Consider the following 20,247-nt stretch of genomic DNA (forward strand, 5'->3'; position numbering starts at 1 on the left):
TAAAAACCTTTATTTGAGAAAGTATAGTAAGCTAAAATGAAAACAGATCGAGTTTTTTTTGCTATGCCAGGTTTCAGCACATGATCCCGTCTGGCACAGAAAATCACTTCTTTTCCCAAGTGAGGAATTTCAGCCCATGTTAATCATAGAAGCCTGCGACTCTGAGCCCAGCTGGATCAATGTAGTGGGTCTTCCAGTCTGTAGTCCAGGCTTGCTGTTACATCTCCGCCTCTCTGTGCTCCACCCAAGGCAGGGACAAGTTAAAACAACTATCATTCAAGTTGGTTGCTGCAAGCTCCTTCTCAATCACATGTTTCCTAATAGTATGCAAATGTGAAAGAAAATTGATTATTGGCCAATTTTAACCAGTGGAGTGTGTGGTAAATTGTAAATCAAAGGAGTGGGGAGAACTAGGGAAGGGTGAGCACTATGAATGACTTATGCATGAGTTGTGAAGAGGTGTACTAAGGTGTTAGGACCAGAATTGATGACTGAGGAGGAGGCGTAATGACCAAGAAAGAATGAGGAATAATGATTTATGAGGCGGATGAATTATCATGCCCTAAAAGGTACAGTGTGTGAGGAGTAAGGTTGTGGAGGATTAATAGGTGTGTGAAGGGGGTGAAAAGTGTGAGAAATGAGGAGTGAATAGGATGACCGATGAAACAAAAGGACAGATGAGCAGTAAGGTGTAGAAGTGAGGCAGAATTGAGGTGTGGTCTTGTTCGTCCAACACTGAAGGCCCTGCACCATCTGTTTCTCAGCAGTATTCTCTTCAGTCCTCAAAAATGAAGCCAAAACGCTATCTATGCAAAAGAATTGTGACACAAGCTAGTATTTTCCCCTTTTTATTAAGATGCAGCAGTTAGTCTGGGTAAATTGCTACCTTGTAAAAGTAGCTTGTCGCAGGTCTACCATCCCTTCTATGGTGACTTTGTTATGCAGCATTATTGGAAGAACACATATTTTACATGTTTATAATTACAGCCTTTAATATGTGTCCTATACGGAATGGAGACCACACAGCTCGATGAACAGGTTATCCCTTCAATCGAATTCACTGGATCGAAATTCAAATCACACACTTCCTTCTGTAGCTTGTTGCTTGCACCATTTTCAGGTAGGGGTGATGCAGCAGTGACACCTAGTGGTCAGAACACAGCACTAGCAGAGGGCTTCAGCTTGGCATAGAAGTTGAGGAATGAACACAGAAGAGAAGCCAGCAAAAAGTAACATGTAATCTCAACCGTGACAAAGCTGTGGAGGTACTGCGCTTCCGAAGCCGGGATGTACATGAGCCAGGGTCTAAAATACCTGCTCCAAACTAATTTTTTTTAAAAAAAGATTTGTAAAAGTATAAGATGGACACGTTGCTGATCTTTTGTGAGCAAAAAGCTTCTGCTCAATGCAGTCATCCGTCAATGAAAAAGTGAATCCAAGAGGTAAACGAGAACTTGTATCCTCACAGCAGCTTACTTTGCCATGTCAATTAAACTCTGCAGAGACGTTGGCACCCACGTCTTCTCGCCTTGAACAAACACAACACCCCTGTCTATGTATATAACAATGCGTCCAAATGTATACAGTTGTTTCCCTTCATGTCGCTTGCCAATGACGGGCATGAAGACAATGTTGTGCTCCTCTGCCTTGGTTTGGATAAGGTCCTTGAAGTTCATTGGCACAGCACTAGCTGTGACTCCGATACCACGCTGGGCAATGGTCTCAGCATCGCGGCGCTCCTGCATGGCTTCGTACTGGAAGTCCTTCCTTCTCTCAGTGTGTGTGAGGTAGGCAATGTTCTCCCGTGCGCCTGGCTGCATGTAGGCACCTGGAGGAGGGACAAAAGAAGGAAGGCATCAGGAAGCAGAAACACACAGTACCCATATTCGACTTAGCAACCACAACATCTCCACCGGAAAGCAATCCATGGCACAGGTATTTTCGGAAAGATGATACTTGTTGTTAGAAGCCCAAGGGAAATAATGTGTGTAAATGGAGCTCCCACCACCAGCTCTCCCTTCCTCCCATGCAACTCTACAACTGCGGGATATCCAGATAAATGTATTGTTGAAGGCGTAGTAAGAGTCCTACCTACAGACATGGGGCTGGAGGAGAGGGTTACCCCAATTACCATATTTCCTTATTTAGACAAAAAGTTACTTCAATTCTTTTATATGGTGCAGAAACTTTACCGATTGTGTCAGAAATGGTTTGGGAAAAATTTGAGGCAAAGTTTTGGAGACGTAGTCTATGTTTACCAAATTGTATACCGATTGCTTTCATCCGCAACGAACTTGGCTTGACATCCTTGTATAGCCGCTATTTGTGGCAACTAATCAGCCTGTTTCGTAAATGCCCTGTAGCATAGAACTCAAATACGTTATTGGGGACTCTTGCACATCATCTTCTTAATTCTAACAATACCTTCCCTAAAAAATGGAGACAAGAGCTTATTAATGCAATTTCCTATGCTGATGCTTCAATTGAATTATTGTTACAAAACCCTACCCGAGTAAAAACTAAGCTGTTCCAATGGGACTGGGCCAGAAACAGACTTACTTGCTTAAAATACAAGGACTTTGATGAAAGGGCTTTTGCATACAAAAAATATAGCCTTCCAGAATCTTATTTGATAAAGTCCCCTTCAAGGAACCATAGATCTAATTTCCCGAGAATAAGATTTAACCTTTGGTCAACACTAGAGGTACAAATCAAACGGAAAATCGTCTCTCCACAAGTCATTCTCTGTAGATTTTGTAAGAGTACCTTAGAAGTCGAAACCTTAAAGCATATACTAATTGAATGCACTGCTCTACGAGACAAGAGACTGCTATATTTAAAACCCCCACTGAAAGAACATAGTGATGTATCGAAAGAAACATTATGGCTTATGATTATGTCGGGGCTTTTAGTATCATCGATAATTGGCACTATTCACTTTCTGAGTAGCATCCCTGAGTTAAAGAACTATATGGGAGACAGAACTTGAACTTACAAAATCAGTTCACCTATATGCCATTGAAAATATTCTGGACTCTGCTTACGAATAGAGCTGAACAGACCAGCCTTTTTATTCTCTATTTTTTATTATATTTCCTGTATGTGATGCTATTATCCTCAATTATATCAACTTTCTGTCTCTCTTCCTGATCCAGATGCTTTGAATTGTTATATTGTTTCATGTTTCTTTTCTCTTCTCTTGTATGTTCAAATGGAATTGCATATTAAGAATGAAAATATTGTAAAGTTCAACTAAACACAATAAAAAAAAAAAATATATTTCCTTATTTTTAACTCGATGGCTGTATTGGTCTTGAATTCTCATTCTGACTCCCTGATTTACATGAGTTACTCCCAGATTTTGGTCACTGTGAGCCCCCTGCTTTCAACTCCAACGTTGCACTCTGTTCTTAGATCCAGACAATTGAGTATGCTGTGTGCACAATACAAGCAACCAACATAACTATTTATCTGGCCTAACTATGAAATAATAATACACCAGTGATTCAGATATAATTATGGTGTTGGCCCAATTAGTTAAGAACCACTAGACTTCCAATAGAGAATAGGGGCTAGACCTTTCTCCCTCCAGCTCGACAACTCTATAATACACTTTGCTTTTATTTGTCATATCAATAGGCTCCAGGAGCTGTTAGGTGACCTGGATCTTATGCTGTGAGATGCATCTAAGACCATTATGATTTTCAAAGTCACCCCACCCTGGTACTGCCTTCGCATTGTGTCATGTCAGTTCTGATAAAAATGACACCCTTGCTGCCAAAGAAACAAATATTATTTTGCGACCTTCTAATACCATGGCAGGCCTTGCAAATTCTTAATAGTCCCACTAGACCTGCATGGCGAGATCCCTAGTTTACATACTTGTCCTAAGATAAATGCACTTGTCCCATTGTAACGGGTAACACAATATTTACCAATGCTTTCGGTAAAATGGTCACCAATGGTCACTTAATATTTGGTGCAATGCTGCAAACCAAAAGGTCAGCCAAACACAATGAAACGTGTTTGCCATTTGCTGCAAACAAATGTGTTTTCCAATAAATGCCAAATAAAAGTTTCTAACATCCCCATATCGCCAGCAAAGTTGAAATTGATGAAAATGCTATTCGTCCTTTATAAAACGTCCTGGCCAATGTGAGTGGGCAAGCCCTGTTACTGGAACTTCTTTCCAAGATTCATATAAAGGTCAGCCATTGAAACACTGCTTGGAATTTTAGCTCATCTACTCGGTTGAGCAATTTGGGATGGCCTAGAAGTAGAATAAATGGGAAGACGTGCTCCTTTCAGAGCTGCACCCGTTGTCAAAGCTATGGCTGTGGCTCTAGACCAGGGATCACTCATTTTCTCAGAATCAGAGTATCGAAAATGTATATAAACATCACAAAATTAATCTACCAGTCCCCACTGTCCAACCTTCAACCTTTATGGATGTGGATCACGAAATCAAAATAGGTTGCAATTTCATGGTGATCAGACAGTCTTACCCGTCCTGAGTCAGAATGAACACGGCTCTGATTATCTTAGCTAGTCGGTTTGGACACAGACTAAGTAACCCAACTGAGTTCTGAGAAGTTCTCGTTATATTTTGTGAATGCTATAGGATTATGCACCACCATTGCAGTTTCAAATATCAGAAGTACGCCCGAAGTACAGGGCTGTTTGGCTGGGGACGCTGGATGGTCGTGACGACTTGCCTGAAACGCTGTGTATGCTGCATGCACAAGTGGAAGCTGCCACATTTGCCGAAACACGTTAAGGATTGTTGTAATAGAAGTTGTTTGGACCTTGTCTGTTGACCTTGTTTGGTTTGGACTCCACAGTGCTTACCTCCCTTCTTTCTGTTTGCTTTTCCTAGACTGGCCCGCCTTCACTATCAGCATGTGGCCCGCCCCCCCCTTCCCAGCATTCTATTTTACTATAATGCGCACGCACCAGAAGTACGCCCGAAGTACAGGGCTGTTTGGCTGTTCGGGTGGGAGGGTGGCAGTGCGGTCTTAAAAGGAGGTTTTCACTTTGATGCTCACTAAGATATTTGTATTTACTGTTGCATTTGTTTATATTTTCAACGTACATGCTGGCAAGCGTATGGTATGCTGTCGTAGTTGGGACTGAGCTTGAGGGTATTTATGCTATGCTCTATGTCCGCAAACTTGTAAAAAAGTCGATCAAATAGCAGAAGCGGGCAAAAGGAGACCCCAAAAAGGGGATTAAGAGGGAAAAGAAAAAAATATATATATGTATATAAACAGTGTTTACTGGGTCCTGTGCTAGTCAAAAACCATGTCCTCACGTTTGCATAGTGGGTGGTTGGTTAATGAGTCTCCGCAAAAATCAGTTAAAGTGGCATGCGTGAAGGACACCAAGTTTGATGTACAGAAGCAGAAGCCGCCTAGTGAAATCAATACGGGAGAAAGGTTTCCTTTCATGGTTTCTGGTGATACAAACACACATTCCAAATCCTCACCAAACCCAGAACCATATGCCATGAAGTTGCTTTCGCTTATGCGAAATTGTGTAACAATCAACACAGACCGTCAGTTAGACAGACTCTACCTTTCACTCCTAAAAATCAAAAGGAGAACGTGATCAATTCTAGGAAAGGTTTTGAGCATGAGAGAGTGTGGAGAGTTTGTGCAGACTAAAAACGCAGGAGATGTTTCTTTGAATTCGCCCTCTGATGTTTCCATTCTTGCTCCTGCCGTCCTAATTGAACTGGAAAATCAGGTTCAATTATCGGACGGTCCCTCTACTCCTCTTAGGGCTAATTGCTATTGTTCACTTACATAGTAGCAACCAAGTCTTCCCAATAAGAGCCCCTAACGAGTCTTACTTGGATTAAGAGATTCCAACCAAGGAACGAATTCCAATGGTTCGTGACAGTGATATGGATGATGATAAATATATGACTAATGATAAACCACCGGTGGGGGTCACTAAAGACATGCCATCAAAACATCCTAGTGCAGATTATATTCCTCCACTGGGTGTTGATCGACTAAATCCAATTGATGATATGCACACATTGGAAGCTTCGTATCCTGTTCGCGCTAGAATCCTTAATTTATTGGATAGGGGCCATGACTGCACACACTACGAACTCAGGGATGTGAAAGCCTTCCAAGTAGAAACACTATCCAAACTAAATGAACTGGAGGGTTTTATTTTCTCCGATAACTTTAAACGGGAAGGTTGTTGAAAATCACCCTTGCCCAAGGCTGTGCACACCACTGCTGATGCAGCTACACAAACGGGTATTTGTAAATCAAATGAAAAACAGCGCTACAATCATGATGGTGGTCCCCCGACATTTATCTTTCCGCAATCTTTTGCACAAACGGTTGCAGAACCAGGATCTGCTGAAACGATCCAGATTTTTACCAATTTCCAACTTTGTCAAATGGTTTCCTCCAATGCTGAGAAAATAGATCAATTGCTATTTTTTACTCAGAATAATTATTCAGACCAGGAGAGGGTTTCCATTAAGGAACCAGTTCCATTCAGGGGAAAACGAGTACCCTGACAGTCCCACAGCACTAACAGCTCTAATAGAAGCTGAAGCTACTATTAAACACCTACAAGTGGAGTGTGAAGTAGTTAACGAGAAAATTCAATCTCACGCAAATTAACAATACTTAACATCCAGGAAAGAAAAACGGCTATATCTGCGGGCACTCAAAAGAAAGAACAACTGCCTAGCTGCTCAAACAGAAATAGATAATACAACTAAAAACGATAATAAAAAGAAACAAAACAATAAGAAGGAAACCTGCAACGCTAGAACAGATTAAGAAGGCACCAGCCAACCAAGGAGTTATATCTTCCCTCTCCACTGAACACAGCATTCATTTTGATAAACTGTCTGTGGAAAGTAAGTTGGCCTTGCAACTTGATTACGGGGTGATCCAACATGTACCCCCTATAGGGAATGCCCAAATGCGTCATGACAATACTAATGTATTGCAACCGAGCATTCTACCCAAAAAAAGCATACTGAAAAGGAGAGACTGAACTAATTCTAGAAAAGCAAAGTGAATTTACCTTCACTCTGACATTGCCTCAACAAACTCAGTTATCAATGTACTAAAAACCTATTGCGAACAAGAGAACTGATTTGGGTAAGGCGATCCGTGTTAGTGAGGGGAAAAGTGGTATTCCTAGGTTTGAGTTGTGATGTCTCAACTCTGAGACAGAAGGGAAATCTGCGGGGAGTCCTGGTCTGAACGGGAAGGCTCTATTGGGTACAAGCTTTCCCTGTCCCTCCTCGAACGCCCTTTTGGTGGATGCTTTGAACCTGGTAAAGTCACTTGGGAAGTACTCCACTAAAGTGAATAGTGTACATCTACATGACAAACAAATGAACAGCAAACTTCCCACTGAGTCTAAAGCCAAAGTTGCCTTACCAAAAGACAAGGTGGTAACAGCACAGGAGGATGACTACTTTACCACCCCGAATGTGCCCATCATTATGGGGTGGCTGAGTAATTCAGAGATTGAACCGATCATTTATGCTCCAGTCCTTTCAAGAAAATCCCGGCCTTGAGAACCTTATCCACTAAGGATATTAAGTGGATTACATTACCGCCAATTAATACTATTGGATGGTACTTAAAGTACAATCTGCAATAATTGCGGAACTGGTCTAGAACCACAGGATAGAACTTAAAGTGATCGGCTTAACCTTATATCCATTTGACTCTATTAAAGAGGCCATTGCTTTTAATGAGATGCCCCTCGAAACCCAAAAGTCCCCTCCAAACAATGATGGTGGGATCCCATTACCTATGCTTCCGGAAACAGCTGTGATAGCCCAACTCGGTGTACTTTCCTCGACAACCAAAGACTGGTCGTGGTTATCCGCGCTGGCGGGCAACTTCCAGACATCGGGTAATACGGCTTCCACATAGCAGCAAAACCTCACTGAAGATTGTTTCTTGGAATTTGTGTGCGCTCAAGAATTTCGCAATCTGGGCTGATCTCTCTAGCCCGCACAAATTTGTTGACATCATGTTGTGTCAAGAAACAATGTGTGAACACCTATTTCAACTAAAGGGTTTTGCAGCACTTCATGTGAAGCCTCAGCGCGGCTTACATGGGAAGCCCTATGGCAGCCAAACAATACTTCTCAATACTGACATGACTTTTCTGATTCACAAATTGTATAGATCACAGACTTTTTTGGCGATTGTGGTGGAAATCAGTGGGCTTGTTGAGGACACCTACCTAATAATATCCCTCTATCACAATCCACTTCAAAATCCGATTGAATCCATATTTGTAAAAATTGCAAGAATGTTTGATGAGGTGATCGCTGTGTGGCTGAATTGTAAGATCTTATTGGGAGGCGACTTTAACGCAGAATGTATAATCACTCAGAAGTGTGGGGTATTGTCTGACAGCATCTCGAAGTCCTCGTCACGAGACGCTGAGGAGTGCAATGGTGTGATTTTTTGGCCAATTGGAACATTTTTTTTATTGCCATTCAGGCTATTGGACACATCACGTGGAAGCGGCAGCATAAGAACTCCTGCATTGATTATTATGCTGCTTCTGCTAATCTTATTCAAGATGGTAGTGAGACTGTACTCACTTCTCCGGGCCTCAGTGACCATTCAATGTTAGGATTATCAATAGAGGTCATGAGCCTACAGATGGAGAGATATCACACAATGCCTATTAGATACTGATCGACCAGGCATGTCCCTGAGGTGGAGCGTCTACGTATGTGACGAGATGAATTCACTGATTGAACGTGAATTACATCCAATATGGTCCAACGGACCAATATATAGTACATTACATTTGAGAGTAACAAATCTCTATGATGATGCGTACTGCAATTGAAAAATTGGTAAAGTCTCAAAATTTTAAAAAAGAAGTACATCATGCTCACTCTTACAGTAGACTAATTAAACTGGCTAAAGCAAACAAAAATGCTGAGCTAAGACATTTAAAAACAATGTCCCTGGATAATGGGGAATTTCAGAAACGTAAGAAAATATGCAATTTATATAGAAACAAATGCAAAAATCATGGACTTTACTTACACCATAAAATCAATCAGGTGATATTGTTCAACTTATGTCGCAATGATAAACGCTCCACATGGGCTCTAATACGTTCAAATGACCCAAGAGCTACTTTAGAACAGTCTTCGAACATTACTGCAGATGTTTGGATACAATTTTCAGTCAAAAATTCGAATTACCTATGAGATTTACTAAACAACATTCCAAATTCACGACCATGACATCTGTTGACATTTTTGGGTGGTCCAAAGAAGAAATTATCATAGCCATTGGGTTATTGAAAAACTCAAAAGCGCCCGGGCCTGATTCTATTCCTCCATGTGTCATCAAGAGGAATCCTTTCTTGTGAGCTGCATTGTTAAAAGTTCAGTTTGACTACATCTTAGAAACTGCCAGAATCCCCGCTTCTTGGCTGCAATCAATAGTGGTCCCGATTTATAAAAAGGACAAGAAGACGGACGCGGCCAATTTTAGGCCCATTGCCTTGATTAATGCAGGAGCAAAGGTACTTGCAATCTTGTTACTGCAAGATCTCCAAACCCATATTGGTTCTCACAAAAGCCTGTCACGATTCCAAATTGGTTTTCGTGCCCAAATGGGCACAACCCTAAATGCATCCATTTTGGCCCACCTTCTTGTAAAAACTAAAATCCCTAATAAAGGCCGGATTTATTTGGCATCAGTTGATCTCTCGGCGGCTTTCGATTGTGTGATCAGAGCAAGATTATGGGAGAAGTTAGAACGTTTGGGTGTTCCCGAATATCTTATTGCCCTCATAGCAAAATTGCATCACAACACTTCATACCTTGTAAGGATCAACACTTCCGGTGCTACAACGCAGCCGATTCCCACGGGGGTAGTGGTTAAACAGGGTTGCAACTTAGCTGCAACCCTGTTTAACCTCTACCTCTGTGACATCGATGAGATCTGGGCAAAAGAGATCTCCTATCCTGCAAGGCCTGGCCATTTAAAGATCCAGTGGCTCGCCTTTGCGGACGACATAATATTTGACTGTATGCCCTTTGGACTGCAAATAAAGCTTAACATATTTGTGGATTATCTTTTTAATCATAATTTACAATGTAGTGTCCAAAAATCAAGGGTCTTTATATTTGGGAACTTCAAGAGGAGAACTCCAATTATAGAATGGACCATCAATCGTATTTCTATTCCTAAAGCTATGACCTTAACATATCTAGGCTACGATATAACCGACTCCAATTAATTAAAAATGTGGAAGAGTGGGTTGAATGAAAAGGTCACTGTTTTGGTTACGCAAATGCGGATTGTTTATGCTAAGTTTTGTAAATTTTCAATGGTTCCATTGTTTGAATTCTATATGCTCAAAGTGGAACCGATTATTCTGTATGGATTGGAAATGTGCCTCTTCAACATTGATAGTATCCTTGACCTGATACAGGGTGCTCTTTGGAAGGGCACTCTGTGCCTGGCCAAGTCACTGCCCAATGCTGTTCTTCGCCAGGAATTGGGGTTGACTTCCTTGTTGACTAGACTCCATTGGCGGTGTTTGACTAACTTATCAAAAACGCTGTATCCTCCGCCTAACTCACTATATGAAGAATTGCAACGAATAATTATGGAGAGAAATCCACCATTGGTAGCAAAGTTTTATGACTCTATGGTCAAACTGTTAGATGATTGTGCACACTCTCCAGCTGATCTAGAATTTCGTTTGCAACATGTGAAGAAACGCTTATTTGAAAATGACTGGGTAAGAACTTTGGAAGCGATTTCTGCAAGGAGACTATATGGTGAAGCGGCTTTGTTTGCATCTAAGTGGCTGCCCCGCCAAATGCACTTGTTGAAGTTTCCCTGCTGTTTATTGAGGGATGTCCATCTACGATTTAAGTTAAATCAGTTGTACATTCTAGAAAGAATTATGAAATGGGCTAAGATACTTGTAACCGAGGGGAGTATGAGGTGTCGTTTTTGCAACAATGCAGCACAGAAAGAAACCTGAAAACATATTGTAATCTAATGTAAACATTTTGAAACAAGCAGGCCGCATTCTTGGGGTGTTATATAGTAGGTTCAACGATGTGTGCTAGGGAATGGTGCTGGATGTCTCTCATGTGGGGATATTCAACAAAGGCAGTATTGTCCTTAGCAAAATATTTGGTAGTGCTGTCTGCTGAATTAGAACAAATGCGTGTACAATGCCAATAGTGATACTTCTATCTTGTGAAATCTATAAAATAGGACTAACTAATGAAATTGTAAATAGTAATTGTTGTTTTATGAAGGACTTTTGCTATTCTTATATTAGAGTACAGTTTTTTGTTCTTTTTTGTGAAATCGATGCGTGATGGTATTACATCGCCTTTACGATGTTTTAAGAATTGCCTTTTGCTAATATGTGATGTTGAGCTACTTGTTCGTAATCAAGAATGATATATTTGGAAAGATTCTTTTTATACATTATGTGAATGTTGTAAAAGTTTGTTGAACAAACTATAAAACAAGTGAACAATAAAAACAAAATATCAACCACTTCTGTTGCTTTCCTAGTGCTTGCGTGTGTACTTATTTAGATGTGCTTGTATAGGTTACTACTACATGTTCCTGCTACTTCTCGCATAAAAACTAAAAAAAAAATGCACTAACAAACAGTTTGTTATACCCATTTAAAATAGAGAGTGCATTTTAAAAAACATCCACTAACATGCAGAAGGAATATCTTACTTACCTGGAACTCCTGTTGTCCAGTCCAGCATTGGTATCTTTCATGGATTCACATGCTCTTGAATATTCCCAGTCGTCAGGCTGAATCCTCAGTAACATTGAAGTAGTCTACCTTTACATTTCATTTTAAAACCTTTATTTTAAGATTTGAGAAGTGCATCACATATGTCCAACAAATGTTGAATGTATACAATTTTAATATACAACAGGCTATGCAATATTGGGTTTGGGTCCACTTTGCATTATACGTGTGGTTGACTGTTTTCGTGTTCTCGGCTTGGTCTCTGGGATATTCCCATAGATCCGTTGGCTGGGTCATTGGCTGAGCTGGATGACTCAACTCCCGAAGTGTCGGGGGATGTCCTCAGATATCTCCTCAGTGGGGCCCAAATATCTTTCGGTCTGCAGGTGGGCACCACGTTTTTAACATATATTTCTTCAGTTTCCTGTACATGTATTAAGTCTCTCATCCAGGCTTGCCGAGTGGGAGGGGTTCTTGCCCGTGCGATTGCAAACAGGCAACGTGTTTTAATCGATGCCTTCCCGATGTCGCCGAGCAGGTATTTTGATGGAGTTTGCTGGAATTCGAAGCCCGACAATGTCACTCACCGTCTCGCTACCTCACACCAGAACTTTTTTATCAGGGGACAGTCCCAGTACATGTGGAAAGAGTTTGCCACTTGGATCTGGTATTTAGGGCATTCTGATTTAGTCGTGGGGTCGAATTTGGCGATTTTATTAGGAGTGATATGTAGATGGTTCAATATCTTGAATTGGATTAGTCTAAAGTTGGTGCATATGGAGACTGATTTGGTGAATTGGCAGTATTTCACCCATTGGGTGTCTTCAATGGTAATCCCCAGGTCCCTTTCCCATTTGGCCTTCATTGTGTTCTTGGAGGGGGTATGCCGTTGGACCGCATTATAGAGGGTGGAAATTCCTCCTTTGAAGCCCTTGGGTGTCATGGTATCGGTCAAGAATTGGTGAGTGGGTGGGCCTTCCGGGAAGGATGGCCATTGCTTCTTACATGCTGCCTCAAGTCTGTAGTATTGTAGTGACGTGACCAGCCGAGTCCCAACTTTCGCCTGGACAGTCTTCTGGGGTGCAAACTTCCCGTCAGGATATAGGTCTCCGAGATGCATTTCTTTCCCTGCGTCCCATCTTTTCTGGAGGGTCTTGTCCAGGGTGGGTTCAAGCTTTGCGTGATGCCATAGCGCGGTATGTGGCCAGTATGGGTTGTCGCACACCACTGTCCATTAGTTTGGACCATGCTCGCACTGTGAAACCCACCGGGTCAACCCCCCCCAATCTCTTAGCGCCTTTGAGTAGGGCATTGCCCGTAAGCTGAAAGGGGCTGCCTCAAACTTTTCAGCTTGTATGTGTGCGTATGTCTCGGTCGAGTCTGACCAGTATTTTGCAAAGTGGGTACCTTTACATTTATTTAAAAACTGCTTGTCACTTTAGTACTCTATTAAGAGTCATTTTGGGTCATACTGCCCGCAGTCAATTAAACAGGACCCCTTAGAACCACCGCTGTTGGCCATCTTTAGATTGGGCAGTGCATGTAATGTGGCAGTATGAGTTGGCAGTTCACCCACCCATCTGGCTGACGTAATGCCAACCAGGAATGCCGTCTTCCAGGAGAGGAACTTCAAGGAGGCTCTCCCTAGAGGCTCAAAAGGCGGTCCCATCAGCGTTGAGGTGAGCACATTTAGTTCCCAAGCTGTAACAGGGGCTCAAACAGGGAGATCCACACAAAACGGTCCTTTGAGGAATTCTTTCACCAATCTGTGTGCCCAAAAGGGAAGGCTGATCTGAGGTGCACGTGGAGCGTGAAATGGCTGATAAATGTGCATCAAACCAGCATTTGCTAAAGACAGGAGGAATGGCAAAATTTCCGCTTTCCGAACGTGCAACGGATCCAGGTGTTGACTTGCGCACCACATGGTAAGGCGTTTCTACTTGAATCTGTAGCAGGACAACGTAGATGGTGCTCTTGCCCTGACCAAGATTATTCTGCATTCTGGAGATAGCAGAATTTTTCCAAATTCTACGGCTGCAGGAGCCAGGCCACCAGGTGGAGGGATGTTGTGTCGTGGTGAAGTACCGACCCGGGGCAACTTGATGTAGGGTGCCACTGACGGGTGAAGAAGATCTGAGTACCAATTTTGCTATCATCACGCAGCTGTTATGTTTGAGTTTACTGAGACCTTTGGGTAGCAGAGAGATCCGTGGGTTTGGGGGGAATCATAAGCGAACAGCCCTTCCCATGGGAATGAGTATGCGTCATTCAGGCTCCCCTCTTGAGGAAACCGGCTTGCAAACGTGGTGTATTTTCGGATCAATCTCTGGACACCCCCACTTGGAGAATAGACAGAGAACTTGGCTTTGGTGAAGTTCCAATTTGTGGCAAAATCCGAGTTCCCTACTGAGTGAATCCCCTATGGTATTGTGGATCCCTGGCAGAGGGAAGGGAATTTGGAATATGTTGTGCGCCAGTGCCCATAGCCACAAAGACAGTGCCTCTGCAGACAGAATCAGATTGTGGGTCCCATCCTGCCTGTGGATATAGAACATGGTGGTGGTGTTGTCTGAAGATATGAACCACTCTGGTCTGCAACTGTGGTTTCAAAGACTTCAGGGCCCAGAACACCGACCTTAACTCTAGAACAGTGATGTGTAGGGCCTTTCCTTCGGGCAACCACAGGCCTCTGGCTTGGAAGTCTATTGTGTGGGCTCCTCATCCCTCCAGGGAGGCATTTATGGTCACTGTGACTTCATGCCCCGTAAGGCGAAATGGGGCTCCCTAAGCAAGGTTGAGAGAGGGACTCCACCAATGGAGAGTTTGGTGGAAGGATGATGAGAGGCAAAGCATGTCCTTCCAGACACTGCCAATAGGCATCTAGGAACTCCAGAAGTGGTCTCATTTGGAGCCTGCAGTGTGTGACCAATTAAATGCATGAGTACATCTTTCCCAGGAGGAACTTGAGCAAGCAGACTGACGCGACCGGCAGTCTTGACGGCTGCTGGACCTTATTCAGTAGCGTACTCACCCAGTCATCTGAAATCGTGGTGACACACCCAAGAGTGTTGAGACGTGAGCCCAAGAATAGCAAGTTTTTAGCAAGATGTAAGCATGACTTCGCAAAATTCACAGAGAACCCCAGAGATGTCAGACACTGAATGGTTTCCTCAGTGTGCTGCATCACTAGAGGTAAAGATGGGGCACACACCAACCGGTAATCCGGATACGGGTAAAAGCAAATGCCTAAACCACTGTAGCTACCTTGGGGCTACCTGGATCATTGTTCCTTTGTGGAACTTAAACTACATAAGAACCAAATGCTGGTGGAAAAAGGGAGTGGAATTGAGTACAAAGCTATCTTCTTGGCACTTGTGACTCTAAAGGACACGAGGCCTACTTCCCTTACCAGGGAATTACGCAAGTGCTAAGGGCCTTATTTTATAAGGCAGGGTATAACTGTTTCAATTTCTTTAACATTGCTTCACCTTGAATTTCAGTTGCTTTGCATTGCTTAACTATTTTTTACTAGCTTTACTGCGCACAGTTTTCCATGTTTCATATCTGAACCACATTCAACTGTCTCTAAAGTAAAGTGTGGGTGATCTCCAGTGAGATCATTAGCAGTGAATGTTATTGCGTCTATAGTACTGATTTAATAGTACTACTTATCTGTGAATTGTATAGTTTAGAGAGTGTTGAGGCCTAATAAATCAGTGGATTATGCTTACTCTCTAACTGGATTTGAGCTGTGTGTGTTTGTCATTGTACCATTAGCCCCCTCCTCCCTCCACATCTCCTGAAGCCTAACCCTTACTGCTCTACCACTTACCTTGAGTCTGGCTAGACCAGAGTGTCTTTTCCTGGTTCACTAAAATAGGGTGGGCCTCTCAAAACCCCCTTTCAGGGCCGGTACTGAAAATCCATCTTTATAGTGCAGGTTACAAAAAAGATCCACTTAGAGATGCCTGCATTTATACAAAACGTAGTCCACCACAGGCTGATGTAGAGATCACTAGTGAGACATTGACTGCAGCCTGCTGAGATGGACTACTTTATTACACGTCATTGAGATGGAATAAGTTACTAACCCTGTTCTCCAGCATTTGTATCTTTCATGGATTTACATCCTGTGAATATTCCCTGTTGTCAGGATGGGAATCCTCTTTAACAGTACAGTTTAAACTTAAACTGAACACTTTCAGTCACTTTTGTGTTCAAGTAAAGTCATTTTGGGTCATACTGCCTATAGCCAATAGGAACAACTCCCTTAACTCCTCCCCTGTAGGCCATCTTCAGATTTGGCAAGTGCACGTGAGTGGCAGTAAGAGCCAAAAGACGAGCCATTTGGCGTAGGTGGGAGGGTGGCATGTGAATCTATGAAAGATACCAATGATGGCGAACCAGAGTTTCAGGTAAGTAACTTATTCCTTCTCCAGCATTGGATCCGTCATAGATTCACATGCTGTGAATAGATTACAAAGCAGTATTACAACAATACATATGGGCGGAGGCACGCTCCCTGCATAACTTAACACTGGAGACTTTCTAACCTCACGCAAAAAGGTTCTGCAGAACCGACTGGCCGACTCTAGACTCCTCTGCAGAATCTCGGTCGACACAGTAGAACCTGGTGAATGTATGCACCGATCTCCAGGTAGCTGCACGGCAGATGTCAAGCAGCGGGATTCCAGAGAGAAACGCAGTAGCCACAGCCACTGCTCTGGTGGAGTGAGCCCGGGGCCTGCCGGGAAGCCAGCTGCTGGTAAGCAGTCTGCTGGCCTTTTGATGACAGAATGAAATGCAGGCAGCAATTGAAATGGAGAACTTCAAGAGAGCCTTCCTGGGCCAAGAAGGCCCAAATGAAATGGGTTAGTGCGTGCCACATAGCACTTGAGGGTGCGCACTACATCCAGCGTGTACAGTGTTCACTCCAGTGGAGACGGGTGTGTGCCAAAGAATACAGGCAAAATCACCTGCTGATTGAGATGGAAAGACGACGGCACCTTCGGCATAAAGGTCGGGTTAGTATGTAAAATAGCATTGTCCTTGTGAAATGTCAAATAGGGCGGTATGGAGGAAAATGCCTGGACTCCTCCCACCGATGTTATGGCCACCAAGAACACAGTTTTCCAGTAAAGATGCCAAATGGATGCTTAGTGCATAGGCTTGAAAGGCGGTCTCATGAGCCTTGCGAGCAGCACATTTAGCTCCCACGCCGGCGCCAGACAGGTGGAAAAGACAGGAACAGCCCACGCAAGAACTTCTCCAGCCAGTGGGACCACAGGGATGGCACCCCTGCAGAGCGATTGTACCTGGAGATTGCCGCCAAGTGCATCTAATTGAAGAATGCGACAAGCCAGACTGAGCCAGGGACAACAGATAAGGTAACAGATTTGTGGCTGGATGGATGAGGTCGCAGCTGATGGTTTCTGTACCACACTTGAAAACCTTTCCACTTGCTCTTGTAGCACTTCAAGGTGGACAAGCTCTTGACCATACCAGGACCTCCTGTCAGACTTGTGGAAGGGACAGAGCTCAGAATTCTAAGAACACAGGAGCCAGGCCATCAGATTGAGCGAGGCTGGGTCATGGTGCAGCACCGCCCCCTGGTTCCTGGACAGGAGTGACTGGTATGGGTGCAGCTTGATCGGAGTCGCTGATGAGAGGGTGTAGAGGTCGGAGTACCAAAACTGATTCGGGCAGGGGCCACCAATATCAGTTTGCACTGATACAGTATGAAGGAGCGTAGGACGTGAGGCACCAGAGGAATCGGAGGGAATGCATACAGTAACTTCCTCTCCCATGGAAACGCAAAGGCATCCCCCAAGCTCTCTGGATGGGGGAAGCAACTGGCAAAGGATTTGGCAAGACTGTTGTCATAGGTGGCAAAGTGGTCGATCTCCGGAGTGCCCCACGTCCGAAACAATAGGGAAAGTTGATCCTTGTGCAGCTCCCACTTGTGGCAAGAGTGCAACTCCCTACAGTGGGGATCTGCCAGAGTATTCTGATTCCCCAGCAGATGAAGGGGAATGAGAAACATGTGCTGTAGATCCCACCGTCCCCGCCAGCAGGGGGAGGAAAGACCGCAGGGCCAAGAAGATCACACGCAGCTCCAGAAGGTTGAGGTGTTGTCTCTTCTCCTCCTTGGACCAAAGGCCTCTGGTGTGTTGGTCTTGACAGTGGGCACCCCACCCTTCCAGTGAAGCATCCATTGTGACGGTGGCCCAGCAGCCTGAAAGGGGTACCTTGCACTAGATGTTCTCTAACCAACCACCAGCGAAGGCTACTCCGGAAAACCTGAGTCAGGACAATCCGGTCGTCCCAGGACCCAGAGGCTTATATCCAATGGGCATCCAGGAATTCCTGCACCAGGCTTTTGTGAAACCGGCAGTGGGTGATCAACGGGATGCACAATGACAACATCCCCAGCAGAGATTTGTAATCGTGCACCAGGGTCACATGGGCACTGCTGAGACAGCGCACCTTTTCCATAAGAGCCCCCCACCCTCTTGTGCGAGGGCCTGGCGGTGCAGGTGTCAAGTTTTGCCCCGAGATAGAGCGCCTGTTGTGATGGAACCAGGCCGACTTTGGGAAGTTTATGGAGAAACCCAGTTGCTGTAGACACTGGATGGTGGCCGTGGTGTTGACCTCTGCCAGCTGTTAGGAGGGGTCTCTCACCAACCAGTCGTGGAGATAAGGGTACGGTTAGAGAGAATTCTCATTTTATGGCTAATTTCCCTCTCCTAGTGAGTCCCCCAGCAGCTTTGCTGGATTTCTGGAGTTTATTTTTTTCACTTGGTAAGAGTGTGAGCTTTTCCCCCACTCTTACCCATTTTTTGCCATGTGTCTTCTACCTGTTTTTGTGATTGAGGACTCTGGAGTACACCACTTCAGTAGTCCCCTTCTTTTGTGCGTTACACAGCACCTTCAGTGCAGTGACACAGGGTTGTCTTTTAGACTTCCCACTCCATTTCTGAGGCATAACTACTGTCCCCCAGAAAAGGGTAAAGTTGCCATTTACTTTACTTGGTCATTTAACCACAGATCCAGTACACCCTATCTTACATGGAGTACTGGAAAGGGTTACTAAGTATCCCTTTTTATCTGTACCTCCTAGAACATTGTTTCGCTCTTTTAACATTTAGACTTGGCTGGTTGCAGTGGTATCTACCCTAACTTTTCTACCGCGATTATACTATATAAACGTGGTATTGTTTTAGGCTATTATATAAGCCTCGAACTTAAACCCGCTTGACCAAATACTTTGTCTTTTGGCTCCGGTCGGGTTTATTCGCCATTTCTTTTTGTTAATGTCCTTCTTGTGCTTTACCTTGCACGGCAAACCAGGTTTGCCTTCTTTGTTCACTGTCTTCTGGCGGGCTTCTGCCAAGAAGCCCTCCTCTACGCACCTGGGTGTCTAGGTGGGCTGAATGTGAGGGAGGGGTGTAGTCACCCCCTGCACAGGGTATCCTAGGAAACCCAAGTCACACTTGCCAGGATTGGCTGAGGTGGTTGTCCGGGCCGCACAACCCCCCTGTGTGATTGACAGCCAGGCTGTGTGAATGGGGGATTTTTGCATAAAAGGCAGGTCTCTTGGGCTAGAAGTCAGAGTCGCCACTGGAACTACAAGGAACCGAAGAGAAGCGGAGAAGAAGTCGACTGCTGCAACTATCCCGTCCTGGTGAAGCCAAGCTGCAGACCTGAGCTATCTACCCTTCGACTACCAGAGAAGATCCAGTCCGGTGTCTTCTTCCCTTGAGCTTGGTGGGATAACCAGCTCATCTCTACAGCCAGAGGATCCTCTTCGTGGTCGAAATCGCTGCACACTGCTGTAGTGGTCCGGATAGCCACCTGAACAGCCTCTCCTGTTTTTAAGGAGCGCACCTTTTATTCACCGTCGCTGCTACCGGCTTCATTCCTGTGTGTTGCAGCCCCCTCCAGACGTCCTCTTCGGATCGAAGCTCCAGGAACTGTGGGTCTGCAGGAAACTACCAGGAACAACTGCCATGGCACCAGCTTCTTCACTAAATAAGGTACTGTGTTCTGCTTGAGGAATTTGGCTGAATCCTTTTTCTTCGCCTCCAAGGCTTGCCCTCGTCTTCCCTCCTTCTTATAACTTTTGCTTCCTCTGTTGACAATAGCTAAGTACTCCTGGCTACATTGAATCGTGAACTATCAGACTGTGATCCTCGACAACAGGAACCTGGTTCCACTTGACACTGGCTCCGGCCTATTGACTTTTGAATTTCTGTCTAAGAGTGTTCTCTGGTTCTGTCTGCCTTGACAAAAGTATTGCCTATGATTTTTGCCCCCAACTCTCTCTGGGTATCTCAGGTGCTAAGTGTGTTTTTGCCCTGGTAACATTTCTTGCCGCGGATACGCGTTTCTTTAGTAAGACCGAACTGTCATTACTGTCAAAAAGTGATTGCAAGTGTTTTCCCGGTAACGTCTTTTGTTTCACAACACTGGTCC

At 44.1% G+C, this 20,247-nt stretch overlaps 1 protein-coding gene across 1 annotated transcript in view; it reads right to left on the reverse strand.

The window, feature by feature from the left end:
• Positions 1–832: 832 nt before the first annotated feature.
• Positions 833–20,247, reverse strand: part of TFIP11 (tuftelin interacting protein 11) — a 643,289-nt gene continuing 623,874 nt past the window's right edge. The window contains exon 13 of the mRNA XM_069623380.1: positions 833–1,828. Coding sequence (XP_069479481.1) covers positions 1,473–1,828 — 356 coding nt within the window. The 3' untranslated portion in view covers positions 833–1,472. The remainder of the gene's footprint in view (positions 1,829–20,247) is intronic.

This window comes from Ambystoma mexicanum, chromosome 11 (genome assembly GCF_040938575.1).
Source record: "Ambystoma mexicanum isolate Mex_15411 chromosome 11, UKY_AmexF1_1, whole genome shotgun sequence".
Lineage (NCBI taxonomy): Eukaryota > Metazoa > Chordata > Amphibia > Caudata > Ambystomatidae > Ambystoma > Ambystoma mexicanum.